Genomic DNA, 22,623 nt, shown 5'->3' with positions numbered 1-22,623 from the left:
TGTAATCACATATGTATGATACAAGTAGTGATAAAAGTAATCCAGTTTATATCTTAAACTAATGATGTTTAACCTTTGAAATATTCAGAAGTTTACTTCTGGAAATACATTTTATGCTATTTAGTAAAATAGAAACAATTGCTATTACTTTCTTATTTTAAAAATTATCCAGTATTTCTTTCATTAATCTTTATTTGGATAAGTTGGATGAGATAAGTGATCTATGGGATATTTTGCCCTATAAAGACCAGGGTTTAAAATACATATATATGGTACTTTCCAACTGAAACCATAGATTACCTAAAGGTTGTCTTTTTTAAATCAATAATAGCCATTCTAACATCCAGATAATGTTGGCAACATTGCTCTAAGTCATTAGTTCTGGTCTTTCTTCCCCTGATAATTCACTGTGTGATCCTAGCCAGATCGATTGCCTTTCTTAAACTTCAATTTCTCCACTCTGCAAGGAGAGTAAGAATGATTATCAATTTTACATTCACATCTTAGAGCCTAGAATAAGTGTTACAGACACTGAGCTTGTATTTGGAGGAAGTGTTAATGATCTCTTAGGAAAAATGACATTTGGTCAGAGCTCGAAAATACTTGTTACTGATAAAAAAACATGTAATAAAAAATATTGAGGCTGTAGATTCGAGTCATTGGCCATGTTTTTCTCAGAGTAAATGAGACCTTAGGTTCAATCTGCAATATGGGGGATGGGAGAATAGAAGAAATTTAATTGTGTCTACTTGTATCTTTGTGAAAAGGGCAGTTTCAATCATTGACAAAGAGTTGTTTAATGTCCCAATATTGCTGTCCAGTAAGATATTGAAAGAATTTTCTAGTGAAATCTATGTATCAACAGTGCTATGAACTACCTCATATAATGAACATTTTAAGCTCTATTCTCAATTTCAGCCAGTCATCTGTATGTATACAATGCAATAAGAAGAAATAAATAATACCACATCTCTAGTTTGATGGGCTTTGATTAGAATTTAGAATATCATGAAAATTGCTAATTCACTTGATTTTCCAATATATGCAGCTTATATTTAATTAGTGCCAATTTGAACTTCTTTCCATCATTAACATTGTTATGTTTAAACTGCAACATGAACTGAATCCACTGATGTTACATTCTGAGTAGTCCATATTAGTAAAGGCCCATTTGCACCTGAACTGGAACAGCAGTAGCTCAGTGTCCTAGAAGAAAGTGGTATGTTTCATATTTCAGCATCTTAGTACCTCAGAAAGCATGTGTTATCTTCAGTATACATCAATGGATAATTTAGTGATACAAAAATAAATAACAACTTTCTTCACATATGTTAGTTTTTCATTATATAGCCTGACAAAAGGTAGAATATTTTCTTCTTACTTGTGTGCTTCAAGGCAAAAGTTATAGGATGTATAATTGTCACCATAATATTGAAGAAGGGAATCAGATCTTATTTCACCAGTATATATCTTATGTTCCCTTAGCATGCCCTGTCTTTCTCTTCCTTAATTGGGTTCTAGTCTGGTTTCATTTCTTTCTATTCCCTTGCATCTTGTTTGTTCATCTCCCCAAACCCACAATACAAGTAATGCTGCTGACAATTTTCCACATGGACTACGTTATTTTAGGTCCAAGTTCTTATGGTCAAGTGAGTACCAGTACTGTCAGGCACGTAAAACTTGACTACTTCTCTAATATAGATACATGTTCTAAAAATACAGATGAAACAATTAGAACATGGTTAACCTTAGCTCATAGATGTTGGCATATTCTAATTGTTCCAGTAAAGAAATAAGTGGATACATCATTAAGACAGCTATAATCTTATACTGAACTGTCCATAGTCGGTGCTTCACCTCCTGTATGGACATAGTCTATGGAAAGGAAACAAACAAACAAAAAACACACATGGTCTTTTCAAATTGTTAAACTTTTGTCTGAAGTAAAATAGAAGAATATCTTCCCTAACTGCTACATTTATTCTTTTTGTTTTTTTTTAATTGAACATCTTTATTTAAAAAAAACAAAGATAAATGTACAGATTTTAAGCATTTATGCATAAAAGTATGCGAATACATTTTTGTCAGTACTTGATTTTTTTAAAGGTTTGATAGTGTGCATTAAAATCTTACTAGTTACAATGAGCATAAATTACATGTAAAACAAGATGTATTCTTTTAACAAAACAAAATAGGTCTTTGTTGAAATGTTGGTTTCCTTAAAGGACAACGAGGTGTGAATATTTCCAACAACTAATAAGATTTTAAGCTTTTTATGAGTAAGCAGTGAGCACACAAGACTAGAATGAAAACTACTTGCCTCAACCACTTAAAAGCCCTTCACTAAGGGTTCTTGGTTTGAAAAAGTTGTTCATGTCTACACCCATCCCTTCCTAAATGTGTCTGGTGTCATCAGAATAGCTCCTATTTTCCCTCTTGATTTCTCCCTTGCCTAAGATGCTATTCTACTTAATCCACACACTTCGCATCTATATTTTGCTCTTTTCTAATATTATATGAAGATTTAACTGTTTTACGTAAGGAATTGTGTAAAGTCCTTAAAAATAAATATTTCTTTCTTTAAATCCATAATAATAAATTAAAAGAAAAGAACTACAGCTATTAACATAACATTGAAAAAAAAAAAAGGTCTCAACTGCATACTAATCCAATTCAATTGATTTTGTTTTCTGACCCAGGCACTGCTGTCAGATTTACCTCCAGAATTAGAAGAGATGGATTTCAGTCATGCCTCACCGGATCCTGATGATACCTCATTCAGTGTGTCTTCTTTATCAGAGAAAAATGCCTCAGACAGTTTGTGATTGGGGGTGGGGGATATGATATAGTCTGTTGGTTCCCTAAAAGGTGTGCGTTTCAAGATAACTGTACTATGTTTCCCAAATAGTCTTCAACTGGAAAAACTCATTGTGAAAACAGACATATGCTAGGAAGGAATGGCTACAATACAAAAAAGCATGTAAAAGACTTGAAATGGTGTGGTTTTAAAACTTATATAAAATCCTAGAAAATCGTATTTAATTTTGACCAACTCAGCTATGAAATTTATTATATCTGATTTCTGAATGATTTTTTTTTTTGCTTATTCTTTAAGAAGAATCTCAATTCTATCCAGAAATATCGACATAAGTATATCTTAACATTACTATGTTACTAACACTTGGTTAGTTTTATTTTTGTAGCCATTGCATCTCTCTGCCTACTTCATTTTCTTATCATTCGTATACATTTTTACTCAGGAAAGTGGGCTGAAACTTTAAAACAGACCCAATCATATATTTAACCTTGATGAATCATGGGATTTAGTTTTCAGCTTCTGTGAGAATTTGACCTAAGATATTGATTGAAAATTGAAGCGATTGCTAGGATGTAATTTTAAGTTATTGGTATTCCCCTGACACTGGGGAGAGGGAAATATCCTTGGAAAAGTCAATTCATCGTCAAAACATTTAAGTACACAAACAAAAACTGTATTTTATAAAAAACACTTTTAATCTCAGTTCTTGTATACAGGAAGTGATAAGTATTGGTGATTCATATTCAACCATATAGTCAATTTTTATAATTGAGTCAGACAAAATATTGCTTAAAAACTTCAAGTTTACCAACATTTTCATAATATTTTTCATATCTTACAATTTGTGAAACAGAAAATCTAAGTATGCCATTGATATTTGGTTGTTTTTATTTAATTCTAGACATACAACTTTACTACAGGGTTTACCTCATTTTCATATGAGGCCTGCACAGAGCCAACAATAATGTCAAAAAAATATATAATACCTTGATTGTAAATCAAAGTCCTCTGAATCTCCTGGATGCTATTCTATGAATACACATCTAAAATGGACATGGTACCCAGGTGTTACTATTAGCATCTAAAATGGGCATGGTACCCAGGTGTTACTATTAGTAGGTACCAAATGGCAGCACACTGTAGACATCTTTTTTGCATCTTCCCTTCTAGAATACCAGATGGTATTACTAAGTTCTGTACATGAGAAAATACTAGTTTCTGCCTAAACTCACAATATCATATATTTCTAACTAGATTATTTAGCACTGTATTACATGATTAAATTATTGTCTATTCCTGAAAGATACATGAGGCATCTAGATAACTGTTTCTACTGTCGAGTTTCAGATATGTTTAAGTTTCTTAACTGCAGCTATTCTGATCTCAGAATTTATTGATACCAATTTATGATTACAGAAAGGGCTTCATAAATCCCTTTAGCTCAGAAATGTCCCTTCTCGTTGATATATACAAGTAAAGTTCATTAATGACCATTCAGTTCAACAAATGTTTGATTTTACACTGTTGCCACACAACCTGTATGGCTTCCTTGTCAGCAGAAATATTTCAGTAGTCAGCTAAACATGCCCTTTAACTGAGAATCATGTGGTTCTTTGCAAACAAGTTTGGGTATTCCTTGCTGACAGACCAAATTCCATTCAGGAAAAAGACCACTGAGCAACAGAAGCTCAAACATTCAGATTAACCTTTTCAGTCCCATAAATTTCCCCATAAAATAAGAGTCCTCCCTATATACAACAAATACACAAACCTTTATCTTATGATATGGAGGATTAAGACAAATTCTCCTGTAGCCCAAGCTGGCCTTTAATTCCCAATATAGCTGAGGATGACTTTGAGTTCTGCTGTTCCAGCCTTTTTTCCCAAATACCGGGATGGCAGATGTGCCCCTACCATACCTAGGTGCTGTTTCTTTTAGTATGAACACATTTCTAGTCTCAAGTCTCTCTGTGATCTTTAGCATCATTGAGTTTCTCTTTAAATTTAAACTGCTTCAGTTTAAGACACGTCCTAGTTGGTTTTTAATCACAGAGTGAATGCAGGTGAGTCTTTCCTATGTGTTTTAACAAAAAAAAATATTTTTCACATCTTAGAAATGTGTCACTACATTTAAAAAATTCCTTGGAGCTCTCTCTATAGGAAAGATACTGTGCCAGACACTGGATTTTTAAATAATCTATGGACTATAAAAAGATTTACTTCAGACTGGGTACTGGGTAGGCTGAGGAAAGCTGCCCTTCAAAACACAAAGAAACCTTTCCTCTTAACCTTTTCATGTCTATTAATAAAAGTTTTTCAACTAGCATTTATAATTGATTTAAGGATTCTTACAGATGGGGTTCTTAGAAAGAATCTTACATCTATAATTTTGGGAGAATGCATAAATTGTTCTCTTATTCCTATTTAAAGTTTCATTAAAATAGAAGCTATAGGTCCTAACAGTCTAGTTAGGACTACTTTTATCCTGGTGTTTTTCTTCTAGCCACAGGTTTATATCTTTTATGAACATAGGAATTAAAACATTTAAAAATATTAAATGGCAGATTTGTTTTGTTTTTGTTTTCTTAACATTTGTTCCTTTTATTAACAAAACATAAGTCTTACCCCTTTGTTGAATCTCGCTTCTTTATGATTTTACACAAAGGACCTTGAGATATATCAATTATAAAACATGTCAAAAAGAAAACATCTTTAAAATTTATAAACAGGTACTTTATTCAAGAGTTTGATGTAAAATTCATCAATGTAAAAAAGACATTGGATTGAATGTAAGGCATGTTCAGTTGTCATTAAAATTATTTTTGTTTTGTTGGAGATTTTTCTCTCCCCTGGTCCTGTTCTCTTTGATTCTCTAGAATGTTCAGGGTATCTTCTAGGTTTTTCCCAGCGTCTCTTGGCACTGTTCTGACAACTGTCATGATCTCCTTTGTGACCAGAATGCTTTCTACTCCTCTCCTTTAAGTTGAAGTGATCTTTTCTTCTAACGTTTTCACTGTCTTGATTTTGAGTTCTATGTTTCTCATTTTCAGAAAAAAAATCTCCTCTCTTGCTGCCTCTTTTTTGGCTTGCCATGCTTGTCTTCTGGCTCTCTGTGGGAGCCTTGTTCTCAGCCATTGCCAACTCTGCTGTAACTATTCTCATGGCTTCTGTCCTCCATGTGCTTTGCTAGGGGATCTTACCAGACTGTATCTCCTGAGTTCTGAGTTCTGTGTCTTTCACTTCTCTCGGTCCTCCCTTCTCGCCCCCTCTCATGTGCCTGGTAGCCCCCTGGATAACTTATCTACTTCTTTACCTCTGGCCTTCCCATGTCCCTTCTTTCTTGTACCTTTAGCTGAGTAAGAAGAAAAGCTGCGTGCTCCACTGAAGGACTCACTCTGAGCTGCTCTCTCCGCTGTCAGAATCTGAGTCAGAGGAATCGGACGCCGAGGAAGACTCTGAAGATGAAGATGTCAGGGTTGGTTTCTTTTGCTCAGCTTGTGGTTTCTGGGCTACAATGACGTTGGGCGTATTTTTCAGATATTCTCAAAGTTCATCCATCAAACATCGGAGATCTATGGAAGTGAAGAAGTGGATGGCAAACCAGGTATTGCGTGGGTTGTCTCAGGGTGATAGTCCTTCAAAGAATGGCCGAAGAGAGTTTGATCCTTTAACCTTGCATTCAGTTTGGGGAGATCCATGTATTCACACAGTTCCTGGAAGAAGATCTTGACAAAAATCCTTCTACTAGACGATGTCCTGGTCTCTTCACTCAGCTTTTTATACATTCCAGAACACTCCATGGGAGTGCTTCTGTGAATAAAAGGTGAGCAAACATCTTAGCAACATTTTTCAATTTGTTTCTAAGTGATGGATAGTGTCCTACTGTTTCTTGACTATATTTCAAATGATTCCATGTATTCTTTTTTTTAAGCATACAAAACCACCCAGCTAACAAGCCAAAAAGTTTTTTTTCATAGGTCCTTTTTTTTTAAATTGGATATTTTATTTATTTACATTTCAAATTTTACACCCTTTCCCCGTTTTTCCTCTGAAAGCTCCCTTGCCTATCCCTCTCCCCCTGCTTCTATCAGGGTACTCCCCAACCCACTCTACCTCACTGCCTCAGCATTCCTCTACAGTGGGGTATCCAGCTTTCACAGGATCAAGGACATCCCCTCCCATTGATGCCAGATAAGGCCCCTTCAGCTTCTTCAGTCCTTCCCCTAACTACTCCATTGGGGTCCCTGTGAATAGTCTGATGGGTTGGCTTCAAGCATCTGCATCTGTACTGGTCAGGTTCTGGCAGAGCCTCTCAGGAGACAGTTGTATCAGGATCCTATCAGCAAGCAGTTCTTGGCATCAGCAATAGTATCTGGGTTTGGTGTCTGCATGTGGGATGGACTCCCCAGGTGGGGCAGTATCTGGGTGGCCTTTTTTCAGGCTCCACTTTTTGTTCCTGTATTTCCTTTAAACAAGAACAATTCTGGGTTAAAATTTTTGAGATGGGTGGGTGGCCCCGTTCCTCAACCAGGGGGCCATGCCTAATCTCTGGATATAGTCTCCACAGGTTCTCCCTCTCCTTTTGGGGTATTTCAGCTAATGTCATCATGTGGATTCCTGGGAGTCTCTTGCTTTCCTGACATCTGGAACTTTGTGACTGCTACTCCCAGTTTCCCATCCCCCATTACTACACACCTCTATTCAATTTCCTGACCCTCTGTACATTTCCTCCCATACCTAATTCTGCCCTTCTTTTTCTCCTCCCCACTTTTCTCTTTCTCCCAAGTTCCTCCTACCCTTAACTTCCCATGAAAATTTTGTTCCCCCTTCTAAGTAGGACTGAAGCATCCACTTTTTAGTCTTTCTCTTTCTTCTTGAGCTTCATGTGGTCCATGAATCATGGTATTCCAAGTTCTTTGACTAAAATCTACATATCAGTGAGTACATACCATGTGTGTTCTTTTGTGACTGAGTTAGTTACCTCACTCCGGATATTTTCTAGTTCCATCCAGTTGCCTAAGAATCTGATAAGGTCATTGTTTTTAATAATTGAGTAGTACTCCATTGTGTAAATGTACCACATTTTCTGCATCCATTCCTCTGTGGAGAGATGTCTGGGTTGTTTCCTACTGCTGGCTATTATAAATAAGGCTGCTATGAACTTAATAGAGCATGTGTTCTTATTACATGTTAGAGCATCTTTTGGTTATATGCCCAGAAGTCGTATAGCTGGGTCCTCAGATAGTACTATATCTAGTTTTCTGAGGAACTGCCAGGCTGATTTCCAGAGTGATAGTACCAGTTTACAACCCCACCAACAGTGAAGGAGTGTTACTTTCTCCACATCCTCGACAGCATTTGCTGTCACCTGAGTTTTTGATCTTAGCCATTCTGACTGATGTGAGGTAGAATCTCAGGGTGGTTTTGATTTGCACTTCACTGATGACTACGGATGTTGAATATGTCTTTAGGTGCTTCTTTGCCATTTGATACAAATTGGAAAAGAAAGAAGTCAAAATATCACTATTTGCAGATGATATGATAGTATACTTAAGTTAACCCAAAAATTCCACCATAGAACACACAGCTGATAATCAACTTTAACAAGGTGGCTGGATATAAAATTAACTCAAACACATTAGTAGCCTTCCTCTACTCAAAGGATAAACAGGCTGAGAAAGAAATTAGAGAAATGACACCCTTCATAATAGTCACAATTAATATAAAATATCTTGAAGTAACTCTAACCAAACAAGTAAAAGATCTGTATAAGAACTTCAAACCCCTGAAGAAAGAATCGAAGAAGACCTCAGAAGATGGAACGATCTCCCATACTCATAGATTGGCAAGATTAATATAGTAAAAATGGCCATCTTGCTGAAAGCAATCTACAGATAATGATAAAATCTGCATGGTATTTGTACAGAGATAGACAGGTGGGTCAATGGAATAAAATTGAAGACCCAGAAATGAACCCACACACCTATGGTCACTTGCCCTTTGACAAAAATGCTAAAACCATTCAGTGGAAAAAGCATTTTCTCCAAATGGTGCTGGTTTAACTGGAGGTCAGTATGTAGAAGAATGCAAATTGATCCATTCTTATCTCCTTATACAAAGCTCAAGTCCAAGTGGCTCTCCATATAAATCCAGATAAAACGAAACTAATTGAAGAGAAAGTGGGGGAAAGCCTCAAACACATAGACACAGGAGAAAATTTCCTGAACAAAACACCAGTGGTTTATGCTCTAAGATCAATAATTGACAAATTGGACCTCGTAAAATTGAAAAGCTTCTGTCAAGCAAAGGACACTGTCAAAAGTACAAAATGGCAACCAACAGATTGGGAAAAGCTTTTTATCAATCCTACATTCAATACAGGGCTAATATCCAATATATACAAAGAACTCAACAAGTTAGACTCCAGAGAGCCAAATAACCCTATTAAAAAGTGGAGAACAGAGCTAAACAGAGGATTCTCAACTGAGGAAATTCAAATGTCTGAGAAGCATCATAGGTTCTTTGTTGGGCACAGCAAACAAGTATCATGTTGTAGAGTTCTTGTGTTGGGCTCTCAGCAAACTATTTTCAGCAACTTTTGTGCACATTCTTCAATATCTAAACTTGAGTAAATGGCAAGATATATTTTATGGTAAAATGAGACTAGGTTGATTTCTGTTTTGTTATTAATAGCATTGTACTTCTCTTCATTCTCCATAAAATTAGGATCCATCTTCAAAACATTAAGAACATCTTCTGGATTGTAGTTATCCTCCAAGGGGAGCATATATGTAAACTGATCATCCTCTTTCACTAAATCAAGTCCTTCAGGAACAACAGGGTGATCCTTGAATTCACCCTTCTGTACAGCAAACATCTCCTCAGTCATTTACTGAATTCTTTCGTGGATCTCAGACTTGTGAAGAATGTGTTGCAGGCATTCAAAGATTGCATTGCTTCCCCTTGGTGATACTTGGGTTAATATGAGACCACACTCCTTGAGGAAACGAATAGCTCCTTCAAAACTGTCATTTGTTGGTCTCTCTAAGAGCAAAGTGAGCATCTCCAGGCACAGAACCTCATGTGCCACATTTTAGTTAATAAGATGTGTCACAAATATTGAAGCAGTCAGGCAATGTTACTTATCATTCCTTCAATATCCTTTCCAAAAATCAAGAATTAGTCTCTTGAGAATCAATTCTCCAATCTGTGGGAATTTTGGGTTGATTATTGTGACCAAAGCTGCATAAACATGAGTGAAGATTGGAGAAGCGCTCTGCTTACAGAACAGATCTGGACAGCAATTCTCTCCCTCTGACTATGTTCTCTTAAAGGAGCTCTTGGATAATAATACTTATAGTGGAGATGTTGACCTTGTTGATGAGATCATTGATTGATTTCTTCAGATCCTCCCAACTCATCCTCTGGTATGCTAAGCTGTTTTATCTATAATTTGTTCCTGCATCATCCTGAGATTTTCAGGAGGAATATATGTTTCCCAGTACAGGTTTGCAGTGGGTCCAGTTTATCATCCTCCCCCTCCTCCTTTTTTCTTGTTCTTGTTCTTCTTCTCCTTCCTCCTCCTCTTCTTCCTCCTCCTTCTTCTATGTAGGTTATTCCTGAGTAGAACTCTGGGTTACTCCTTAGACTGGGCTCCTTATTTCAGGAGATGGGGATTTCCTGGTCCCTATTTCTTGATTCCATGCTGTCATCCTAAGAGTATCCTCCTCTGGAATGCTCATAGTCTGAAGGGCTGTAATCAGAGTAGTCTCTGTGGGGGGTGCAGTACTTGTTCTGCATATCTGTCTTCTGGGGAGGAGCTCCAGAGATATGAATTATGGTTTTCCCTTCTGTTGTGACCAGAGGACTGTTTCTTGTGTGCCACACTACTTTTCATTTTCTGCTGTCAACTGACCCAACAAACCAGATGCGTCAGGTTCATTCAAGTGACATGTATTCAATGGTCTGAGTTCCTTGACAGTTTTCTTTTTTTGTCTCCACACATCACCCAAAGCTCCATTGGGCTCCCATCACACCAGAAGTGCCAACTGGTGGTATTCTGTAGCCAGACACAAAGAAAATAGCTTTGTCATTGAAAAAAAAATCATCCTTGGCAGATTGGAAATATAGCAATGACTTTGAAGAAGTCAAGATCAAGTATTATAAAATGATTATCAAACTGAGACACTAGTTTAATATGTACACAAGGCCTCAAGATCAATCCCAAGCACTTCAATAGGAAAACCACTATATATATAGTGGATTTGGTTTTGAGATTTTTTTTTTAAACAGGAAAAAAATGATAGCTACTGGCTGTTTTTATAAACATATTTGTAGCTAACAGTGAAAATCAACTAACTGGTATTACCTTGATAGTATTACAGTATCAGAAGGGTCACTTCAAGAAGCAGAAGTAAATGGGATTTCCCCCCCTACTTTACTGCGTTTAGATGCTTAACTTAGGATATCAAGGACTTTCTAATGTATAGCCGAGAGTACTTATCTTCTAAAATTTGAGTTAAAAACACAACACTGAAACTACAGTGACAGCAAAAAGAAGGTACCTTCCTCATTCAGTGAAGCTAAAATTCATTGGAAGAAATGAAAATTGCAGTTGCCCTGGAGAATAGGAAAATTAACACATGCAAAGAAAATGTTAAAAGAAAATTGGTCTGTTTAGGGAACCTGGGGATGTTTTGTTGTAAGGTCAGCTATCAGCAGGACTTTTACACAGCAACAGTAATGGGTGTTAGCAATGTTTGTTACTATTGGAGAAAAAAAAATGCTGTGGCCCAGACACATCCTGTGTTCAGTAGATTGTTAATATCAAGACCCCAAAAGATGTCCAAGAACTCCTTTCTGCAAAGACAGAAACAGCTACTTTTAGGGCTCTTATTTTAGGGAGTCTTACGAGTTTGTAAGAGAAATGTGAAGTGGTGTATATAAACAGACACTGATTAATCAAAATTACTTTGTCTCCCTATTTTGTAGAGGGATGTTCAGCCACTTAGACTGATTGTTTATAATCACCGTTGAACAAAACCCTGGAAATTTGAACTGCTGCCTTTTATCCATGATGTAGTGATGAAATACCAGGAATGGTGTGTCCTTTTAATACAATTTTTAATCAAATCCCCAAAATTAGAAAAAAAAAGTGTTACCTGTGCCACTGTTACTAAATGGTGGCTAGATTTCTTTTTGAAGTTGTGTTAACCTTGACAGACATCACTGTGCCATGCCCTTTGCCAAGCTATGCTTTGTAATGCGCTAATGAAATAGCCTACTAACTTGTGAACCTACAGTCGACATGAACAAGCCTTTATTAAGAACAGATTTGCCAAGGGGTGGGAGAAGAAAGGGATATTTTCATGCTAATATAATTATGATTGTTCCATTAAATTGTATACTGGGTATATTTTGTTCTTCATTGAAATTTTATTTTGCATTAACTTACTGAGTAATCCCTTTTAGCAGTCCTGCATCCCATTTTACTGGTACTACCTCTTTAAACCATATCGAATTGTAATGTGAATTTTTGTAGAGTTTTTATTTAAACTTTTATAGAGGCAATAAATGATTTCCAACTAACAGGCCTCTCTTTTAAAGTTTATTTTTCTTTGTGTTGTGTTTTTTCTCTTAAAAGTGAATAATTTCTTCCCTCAGATAAGGTTCTGATAAGGAAAGGAATAATAGGGTGTTTGGGGTTCAAAGAAGGGAGAACATATAATGTTCAAGTGAAAATTTGGTGGATGTCTTAAGTGCTCAAGTATATCTTTCTAATGACCTTTACATGGTTAAGTATAAAGCCAGAAAATGCCAGAATCAGTGGGATGAAGTGAATATTCTGTAAGAGGCAACAGGTTTGTTCTCAGTACTATACTTAAATGGTAAGGCAACCAAATACACTGCTACAGTATAAACAGCAAATAAAAAATGGCAGTTTTATAAGATTTTTGTTAACTGCTGAAGTGGCATTTTACTTGTCTTGCTCCCTCTGACACTAATTTGGCATGCTTTTAATTTGGATAAAATATGCCCATGAGTAGTTTGTTAAAGTCTGATACCAATTAAAACTCTCGTGTTGCCTAACTAGTGGAGAAGGGAAACAGGAGGGCAAAGTGTGAACTTGAAGTAGCCCAGAAGCAGCTTTCCTTCCCGGCTGATAGACTTTCAAAACTGTCACAAGGAGAAATAACACATACAAACTTTCAAATGATTCAGGTCCTTCCAAGATCTGTAAAAGGATTGACTTAAGATAGTAAAAAAAAAAAATTGTTTTCATACAAATGAAGGAAAATCATTATAAATCTCTTTAAAAGACAAATTCATGGCTAAATATGTTCATAAGACTATGTGATAGTTTTCATATTCCTCAAAGCTAAAGAAGTTTTAATATTTATGTTAGTACTTTTTAAAATAAAAGACACTTGGTTTTGTTTTTAATTTTTATTTTATGCATATGAAGATCTTGCCAGCATGTATGTCTGTGTAGAGTATGCATGCCTAGTACCCACAGAGGCCAGGAAATGGTGTCAGGTCGTCTAGAACTGGAGTTAAATAGATGGTTGTGGGATACTGTGTGGGGGCTGAGAATTGAACCAAAGTCCTATGAAAGAGCAGCAAGTGCTTTTAATTTCTCAGCAACTTCTCCAGCTGTCGTTTTGTTTTTGAGACAGGATTTTGCTCTGTTGTCCTGGCCATCTTTGAACTTGCGGCAATCCACATGTTTTGATCTCTCAGATTCTGGGATTATAGGCACTCAAGCGTGCCTAACAAAAGTAATAGATTGTAGGGATATAAACATAAGGTATTATACCTTTAAAAATAATTACTATTTCAAGCTATTAAAAGGCCTTTTCTGCCCATGCCTCCACTGCTTGATGTTGTATCAATAATTCTTGTTAGCTTAATTTGTATAGCTCACAGCTATAATACCTAGGGCACAGCTTTGAATGCCATTTAGATAAGTTTATTTATATAAGACAATCCCTGTTTTGTAGGGTCATAATGCATTTGTATTCAGAACCTTGTCTTTTAGTCTATCACTAATCACATAGGAACAGTAGGCAATATAGTCAATCTTACATGTTACTTCAATCAATAAAGTGCTGGATGTTGAGGAGGCTATCTTATATTGTCTCTTCTACTACACACCTTGGTGGGAAGTTTACTAGTTGCTATTTATTGGGGATAGTTTGTGATAATATGTCATCCCTAACAAAAGTTACAGGTACCTACCATACATTCATTCATATGATGTATTTACTTAATTGACAGCATTCTTTACAATATTTGAATGAATAGTCAGAATTCTGACAGTTGAGGGAGTTAGTGATTAAAATTAAAGACACATCAATAAAGAACCTCTATATATTATATATATTATAAAAAAGATTATATATATATAGATAGATAGATAGATAGAGAGAGAGAGAGAGAGAGAGAGAGAGAGAGAGAGAGAGAAGACAGTAAGTGACACTGTGACACTGGTGGGCAGGGGCAAGAGAAAGTCAAGATGCTGGATCAATAAGTGTATAATGCTTGATAACCAAATTGAATAACTGTTTATATTAATTATTATAGGAGTTAAGATATGAGGGTGTAGGGCTTAGCAGTTAAAAGCATGTACTATTGCAGAAGATTGGAATTTGGTTCCAGCACCCACACTGAATTGATCATAAATTGTCTGTGGCTCCAGCTTTAGGAAATCTGATAAAGTCTTCGGAACTCTGTGGGCACCTGTACACTCATATACACATTCCTACACATATGCACATAATTTAAAACAATTTAAGAGGCTAGAGAGATGACTCGGTGGTTAAGAGCACTTTCTGTACTTGCAGAGGGCCTAGATTCAGTTCCTAGCACCCACATGGTGGCTCACAACTATCTGTAACTCTAGTTCCAGGATATCTAACACCTTTTAACCTCCATGGGTGCGGTGCGCTCCTCGACCAGCGAGGAAAGACGACCACCACCAGAGGATTCTTCTCAGATTACGCTTTATTATGGGAGCCTCTTGATTGAAGGGGAGAACAGGAAGCAAGGGGGCCCCCGAACTACCCTAGCTGTCCACTTATATAGGGAGAAGCGCATATGAGCTTGCCATGATTGGTTGTCACTAGTCTGCCCACACCAGAGGCCTCGGGATTGGCCGGAGATAGGTTATGTACTGCCCATGAGCAGGGTGCAGCGCCTTAGCTGACAGGAACATTACTATATATGGAGTTGTTTACCTCAAACCGTGGGGGAGCCAGCGCCATCTTGTAATGGCGTCCGCATTCGGCTCCCCACACATGGGCCCCTGTATACATGTGGTATGCATAAATTCACAAAGGCTCATATACATATAATAGATAAATGTTTATTTTTTTAAATTGCATCAATGTGGTCAGTTGTTTGACCTGTCTGTATAGCAGACAGAACAATGGAACAATGGTAGTACCTATGTGGTAATGGGAATGTGACAACCTGCCATGCAGTGCTCATCACAATGCCTTATAACACAAAATATTTAGGATACCAATATTATTGTTATTGTTTTCCAAAAACAAAATGTAGGGAGGAGAGATTGAAGAAACTCAAGGAGAACTTTGATTTAAGAATTTGGCCCTGCTGTCTCAAGTCTGTTCCCTTCCACTGGATCCCCTCCCCACTACAAGGACTGCCTTTTTGGGCCTCAGCAGGAGAGGATGTGCCTAGACCTGCTGGAACTAGGTGCCCCAGGGTGGGGTGGTACTCTAGAGGGGTCCCCTTCTCTGAGGAAAAAGGGAGGGACAATGGGGGAGGGACTTGTAAGGGTGGAACTGGGAAGAGAAGGGGGACTGTGATTGGGATGTAAAGTGAATAAAAAAATAAAAATAATAAAAAATAAATTGGCCCTGGACTTCTTGCTTTGCAATGAATGAGGTATTAATGCCATGTAACATATTTCATCCACTTTTACTGCCCATTATCTATAGGTATCTTTACATATTTGATAAAATTGCATGAATTAGACTCACTGTAGAAAAGCTATTTCTTTAAAACTCAATTCACTTTATCAAATGTTGCTCTCTAATTTAATGCATGTGAAAATGATGGTAACTTTCTGAAACTGGTTTTTTAAATGACTTACAGAAATTTGAGTGCAGTTGTTTTTTTGTTCTACTTCATTATATTTCCTACTGGGTAAATTTTACTCAGTTATTACTGCTTCTAAAGCAGACTAGCATCCTTTGTTCAAGTATGTTTCATTTCTCATAGGGATCCGCATCATTGCCTTCATAAGTGTGGGTTTGGTACTTGCATGCTTTCCTCCTATTTTATGCATGAACACACACTTTGCATACCATTTCAAATACTTAGTTTACCCCTATATAAAAAAATTACATAACCTTTATCTCTGCTGATGCAGTGAGTCAGAGGAAAGGGTCACTTGACCTTTTGTAAAGTCTGTTTAGTGCACACAAAGCTATTTTTCTAAGCATGAAAGAGGCTCTGGACCAATTAAATATTTTAAGGGATTCATTCTTACTTAACCTCATAACTTTTGTTCCTTCTATTTTCAGATAATTATCAGATATCTTAATTGGAAAAACAATAGCAAAAGGTTAAGAAACCCCAAGTTCATTTGAAATAAGCTGATCTAGTTGAATACAAATGATCACTACAAACCCAAAAGAAAAACAAGAATTCAGCTAAATAAATTTAGAATACTTTAGAACTAAGACATTGTAATTTGAAATCCAATCAAACTAGTACTCACAAATTAATGTTTCAAATTGTCTTGGCTTAATTCTTGTTTCTCCCTTTCCTTTTAATGATGCAAACATTTTTACTAGAAAGTGATGAAATTTTTGACTGTAGAAAAAAATTGTGATTGTAAATGCTTTCCCTCAATATATCATTTGTCCAACAAGAAACCATATACTCTGCTATTATATAACTACAAAAAGCATTAGAACACTAAGCTTGATGGTTCATGCCTATAATCAGCACTGCAGACTGGGGCAGGAGGATTGTTCTAAGTTTGAAGCTGGCCTATTAGGCGAGCTGGGCTACAGGGTTTATATTTGCCTTGAGGGAAAAGGGGGGAAAGAAAGAAAAGGGAGGAAGGAGAGCAAGAAAGAATAAAGAAAAGAAAATCAAAGAAAACAGGCTGGGGCATGGAGAGTGTTGGCATTTTTACTGTTGCATGAACTCTTTCTTGGGAGACATAAATATCTCCTGATTTCTGATGAGGCACTAATAACCCAAACTAATAGTTCTATCCTTGTGTACTTTGACAAACCAGTGTATTGTTTGGGCCTATTCACAGAAATTTGGATGTCCTAGTTTTCTTTCTGTTGGTGTGATAAACAGCAGGACAAAATCAGATTGGTGAGACAATACTTCATCCTACACCTTATAGTCTATCATTCAGAACAGGAGCTCAGACTTTGGAAGTTGGAACTAACACAAACTCCAAGAAGAAATAAGGACTGCTGGTTTACTCTCGATTCCTTGCTGAGCCTTTTTTTTCTTATACATCCCAGGACTGTATAACCATAGGTTTGGATTACCCTTATTGGGTTTGGCCCTCCCATGTCAACTATCAATCAAGAAAATGTCCGACACTCATATCTGCAGGCCAATCTGATAGAAGCAATCCCTCACCTGAGGCTCCCTCTTCTCAAATGATTGTAGTTGTGTTGAGTTGACAAAAAAAAAAAATAATGACCAGCATATGGGAAGGGGATTACTTGCAGGAGTATAAGTCATTGCAAAACAACAGTATTCCTGAAAGTTCTTACCCCAATATGTGTGACTTCCCCATAGCTTAATAGATGGAGTCCCTACATCAGTTAACCTTCCACACTCTATATATTCTATCACTTTCCAATACCATGAACGCTATGTGCATCTAGGACAGAATTGCACAAAACTTGGGGAGGTGTGTAGGAAGAAGTAACTAGAACCTCATGTAAGAACTTCTGCATGCTATAACATTCTTTCATCACCAGTTTCTTAAACTATAAAATGGTAATAAATATACCTACCTCCTCTGGAAGCCTACAACTCTGATTATGGATATAAAAGAAACTGGTGGGAAGAAAGCTTTATAACTTAAAGGACACTTTGAAATGTAAAAGATTAAACAATTGAACAATCATACACCTGGCCATTTCTTCTTCCAAAGAAATTGTAGTACCATGTATACAGCCCAAAGTTCTGCCCATTATCAAGGTTTTCCTTCGCCTGTATCTTTCAGGGTTGTCCCAGAGAGGGGTTGTAATGCTGCAGCTGTCCACTCCTTAATGGTGTCTCTATAATACGCAGAGCCATCAGTAAACCAGGTCCTAGTCTTCTCTTCTTCAGTCAGCCTATCACAGGGAACACCCCATGAGGCTATAGGTGCATGCCTGGCAACAGAAGGCATTGTAACAGGAGTAGAAAACATGAATTTGGCAACTTCTTCATGTAACTTGCTTGTGCCTTCAGGACCTGCTCAGGCCCGATCACGTATGTACCACTTCCATTTGATAATAGACTGCTGCTGTGCACATCCTACTTTATGAGTTGGAGGATCTGATAATCCAGCTCATGATGGACAGTTCAGGTTGCATGGTAACTTGTCCTATTTTCAAACATTCAGTTTCCACTAAGGCCCAATAGCATGTCAAGAGCTGTTTTTCACAGGAAGAATAGTTGTCTACAGATGATGGTAGAGCTTTGCTCCAAAATCCCAAAGGTCTCTTCTGTGATTCACCTACAGGGGCCTGCCAGAGGTTACAAACAGCATCTCTAACTGCCACCAATAACTCAAGTACCATCATATGGTCTAAGTGGTAGAGCAGCATGGATCTGTTGAAGAGCCTTCTGTTCTAGGCCCCACACAAAGCTAGCAGCTTTCTGAGTCACTTGGTAAATGGGCCTAGTAACACACTCAAGTGAGAAAACTGAAGTGAGAAGTATGTTGTCTTCAGAATCCAAATAGACCCACTAAACATTGTGCTTCTTTCTCGGTGTTGGAAGAGGCCAGGTGAAATTAATTTATCCTTAGAAGGGATATCTATGCATGCCCCACACCACTGGATTCCTAAGAATTTCACTGAGGCAGATGGTCCTTGAATTTTGGTTGGATTAATTTCCCATCCTCTGATTTGCATATGTGTTACTAATGAGTCCAAAGTCTGATATTTTTTTTCCTTTTCCCCAGTGCACAGTTACCTCTGGGGAAGAACTGGAGAAAGGCTAACAGTAAAACTTTTAGTTTTCTTCTCAAGATCCTTCCTCAGGAACCTGGCCATTGCTCATTCAAGGGGTTCTGGGTCTGCAAACTGGTTCTTCTGGAAATTGATTCACTGGTTGTGATGCTTTGTATATGGTTGGACTAGGGATTGGCTCTATTAGGAGGTGTGACCTTGTTAGAGTAGGTGTGTCACTATGGATGTGGGCTTAAGACCCTCACCCTAGCTGCCTGGAAGTCTGTCTTCCATTAACAGTCTTCAGATGAAGATGTCGAACTCTCAGCTCTGCATGCACCATGCCTGCCTGGATGCTGCCATGCTCTTGCCTTAACGATAATGGACTGAACCTCTGAACCTGTAATCCAGACCCAATTAAATGTTGTTCTTCATAAGATTTGCCATGGTCATGGTGTCTGTTCATAGCAGTAAAACCATAACTAAAACACTGATCAAGATTGCCTTTTGCCACAATTCAATGTAGCCTTTCTTTCATTTGTTTGAGAATTTTTCTACTTATACAAATCAAACTGATATGCAATAGGCTTCATATCTATTTTATGTCTGGAAACACCATGACTGATTAGCCAGTACCAAAGGTCTCCATATGAGTCATTCCATATAAATTTCACCTCTCCTGTGCTGACCATTACAGACTAGGTCATTATAAACATTGTTTTATCTAAGCTGCCCATTATAGTAACTATGATCACTTTGTCTCTGGCGATTCAATGCTGCCACCTGGTCCTTACTACCTCGGTGCCAAATCAAACTCATTGCATTTAATTCATCTAATTGAGCAGTAGCATCTCCAACCATAAGGTCTGGCAGAAAGTAAAGGGCAAGAACAAAACTCTTCAAATGTGCTGGTGCCCCTATCACCAGTTTGCTTCTTCTAGGATTCATGAAGGGCATATCTTCTGGGCCTTCCATTTGTCGAGAATTAGGTTTTACACAACGTATCCACTCTAGCATTGCAATTTCCCTGAGCCTTAAAAATCCCTTTGTCAACACTAAGCCAAGGGATATCAGGCATCTCCAACTCCTTTTCAGTAGGCTATCTTTTGAAAAATGTGTCAGTCACCCATTCAAACAAACTTCTGACACCCTTTTTAACTGTGCTTGCTTCCATATTAAGCCTAGAATCTCCACTCAGCGGGCCCATGTTAATAAACACAGCCTGATCTAGCTGTATGTTCCTTCTACCATTATCCCACACTCTTAAAATCCATTCCCACACATATTGCCAGACTTCTGCTTGAATGACTTAGCAAACTCATTAAGCTCCTTAGTAGTGTAGCGCATTTTCTCATGGGCTACACTTTCTATCTCCCCTCCAGGGGCCAGTTTTGCCTTGAGTATGGTTATGGGTCTAGAAGAAACTATTGGTAGGCCTTGAGGAACATCAGTATTGTCTGGCATTTTCTTCAGAGAAAGTCACTGCTAGTTTATCAGACTCCAAGGGATTAATTTCCTCATGGAAAAGAGGCATTATTTCAAGGGGTGGAGCTGAGGGTACTACTTTCTCAGATGGGGTAAACCCTTGGGAATCTGAAGACTCAGAATTCTCAGCTTCAACAGGGTCTTCCCACACATCCTCATCCCAAGTCATAGAATCCCATTCTTTGCCAATTAATGTCCTTTCTTAACTGCTGACACCCTCTGAGGTTGAGACTTGAATTTTCATTGTAATTCAGCCAACTTTATAATGGGGGCTTCAGTTTGATTTTCTGAAATCCTGAGATCTATTGCTGCTGGAGAGACGAGTCTCTTCAAGGACACACCTAGCAAACTTTTGATTGTTTATGGAGCAGTTCAATTTTATCATTACAGCTCATTCTTTTCCTTCATCATTTTTTCCAGACATACTAAGAGCAACAAGCTAGCAAAATCATTTTCCAGTTTTTCTCCTAGATTGTAAAACATTTGGTACACCAGGTCACCTAATTCCCCACCAGTTACAATCCATGGATAAAGATAATTAAAGCCATCTGAAATGCAGAGAATTTCCAATTAAAAAAAAAAAAAAGAAGAAAAAAGATAATCAAAGGCATTAGCTTAAGTTTGAAATATAGTTTGCACCACGGGCCTTCAATATTCTCCAAGCTCCCAGGACAAAGAATATCTGAAGAGGTTTCAGTAGTTGAAGGAGCCGGTGAATTATTAAACCGACTCCAGATTCTTAAAAGATTCATCCTTATATGACTGCTCCTCTAGAACCAATCCCAGTACCAACTTCTGTATTAGTCAGGGTTCTCTAGAGTCACAGAACTTCAAGCAGTCTCTATATAGAAAGGGAATTTGTTATAATGACTTACAGTCTGGAATCCAACTTCCCGACAATGGTGAGTGGGAAGTCCAAGGATCTAGTAGTTGCTCAGTCCCACAAGGATAGTTGCTTCAGCAGGTCTTCTATAGGAGTAGATTCCAAAAGATATGCTAGCAAGTAAGTGCAAGCAGGCAAAGAGGATTGAACCTTGCTTCTTCCAATGTCCTTATGTTGTCCTTCAGCAGAAGGAGTAACCCAAATTGAAGGTGTGTACTACCATGCTTGGATCTGGGACTTGTTTTGTCTCAGGCTGACCGGGAACTCAGAGATCTCCTTGCCTTAGTCTCCTGGGATTAAAGATATGTACTACATTGCTTGGACCTAAGCTTTTCATAGCCACTAAGCCTCAAGATCTCCATGCCAAGGTCCAGGTCAGAAACTTGTGTCTCCCAGCCTCAAGATCTGGATCACAGATGTGTCCTCTAATTCTGGATTGTAGCTCATTCCAGGTATAGTCAAGTTAACAAACAGGAACAGCCATTACGATAGCCCTTGTTATTTTAGGAATATGTTGGTCTTCCTTAATGGTGTCTACAACCAGACTCTCTTATCTGGTGCTAACATTTTTACATTGTCTATGGCTCTTTACACAAGTGATTTTAGTGTAATCTCTCCTCATGTCATACTCAAAGAAACTTTGAATTGAGGTTGCAAGTAGTGACTATACATTTTTTTGTGATTTTATGTTAAAAATAATCATCATATTAGGAATTTCTTATATATTTATTAGCCTTTGCTTTTGCTGCTAGGAAGAGTCTAAATTTTAAGTTCCTTCTTAATACTGAAGTATTTTGTACCATTGAGATTTCTAGTTCCTCTAGCAGAACTGGGTAACTCACAACCACCATGGCAATGAGCCCAGACTGAATTGTTACTCATAAATCAGTATCTGTTTTGGTGTTTCCAAAAAGTAAGAAAGAACTCTATTATAGTGGAGCACCTGGTGCTCACAAAATCTACAACAATGTCTTATAACAATAAATGCAAGCCCCATGGAAAGGGCCATTACAATTCTATTAAATGCAACACTTTTGACTAGAGATGTAGCTCTGTGGTAGAGTACTTGCATAGCACAAACAAGTCTCTCAGATCAACCCTAAGCATTGTAAAAGAAAATAAAAAAAATACAAAAGAAATTTACAAAAGATAAACAGTACCTAGAAAATATGAAGTGAGGAGAAAGATGAAGACCAGCATTATGGAGAGTTAAGGAGACAGATATGATTAAAAATACTTTGAAAATTATAGGAAATTTTCTAATTTTAATA

The 22,623-nt window shown here is 37.4% G+C and overlaps 1 protein-coding gene and 1 pseudogene across 2 annotated transcripts in view; one reads left to right on the top strand and one right to left on the bottom strand.

Annotated features, from left to right (window-relative positions):
• HDX (highly divergent homeobox) overlaps window positions 1-2,825 on the top strand; it is a gene marked incomplete at both ends in the record, with an annotated part of 92,844 nt that extends 90,019 nt beyond the window's left edge. The window contains one exon of the mRNA XM_080910504.1: window positions 2,700-2,825. Within this exon, the coding sequence (XP_080766630.1) occupies window positions 2,700-2,825 (126 nt within the window). The remainder of the gene's footprint in view (window positions 1-2,699) is intronic.
• A 3,383-nt stretch (window positions 2,826-6,208) lies between these two features.
• Window positions 6,209-10,715, bottom strand: LOC308415343 (pre-mRNA-splicing factor CWC22 homolog; annotated as a pseudogene). Its single transcript has 2 exons — window positions 9,339-10,715; window positions 6,209-6,798 (listed from the first exon to the last, which is right to left on the bottom strand). The product of its transcript is annotated as a pre-mRNA-splicing factor CWC22 homolog (transcript).
• Between the last annotated feature and the right edge of the window lie 11,908 nt (window positions 10,716-22,623).

The sequence above is a fragment of the Micromys minutus genome, assembly GCF_963924665.1.
Source record: "Micromys minutus genome assembly, chromosome: X".
Taxonomy (NCBI): domain Eukaryota; kingdom Metazoa; phylum Chordata; class Mammalia; order Rodentia; family Muridae; genus Micromys; species Micromys minutus.
Note: the sequence above shows the minus strand (reverse complement) of the source record. Positions and strands in the feature narration are given on the sequence as shown.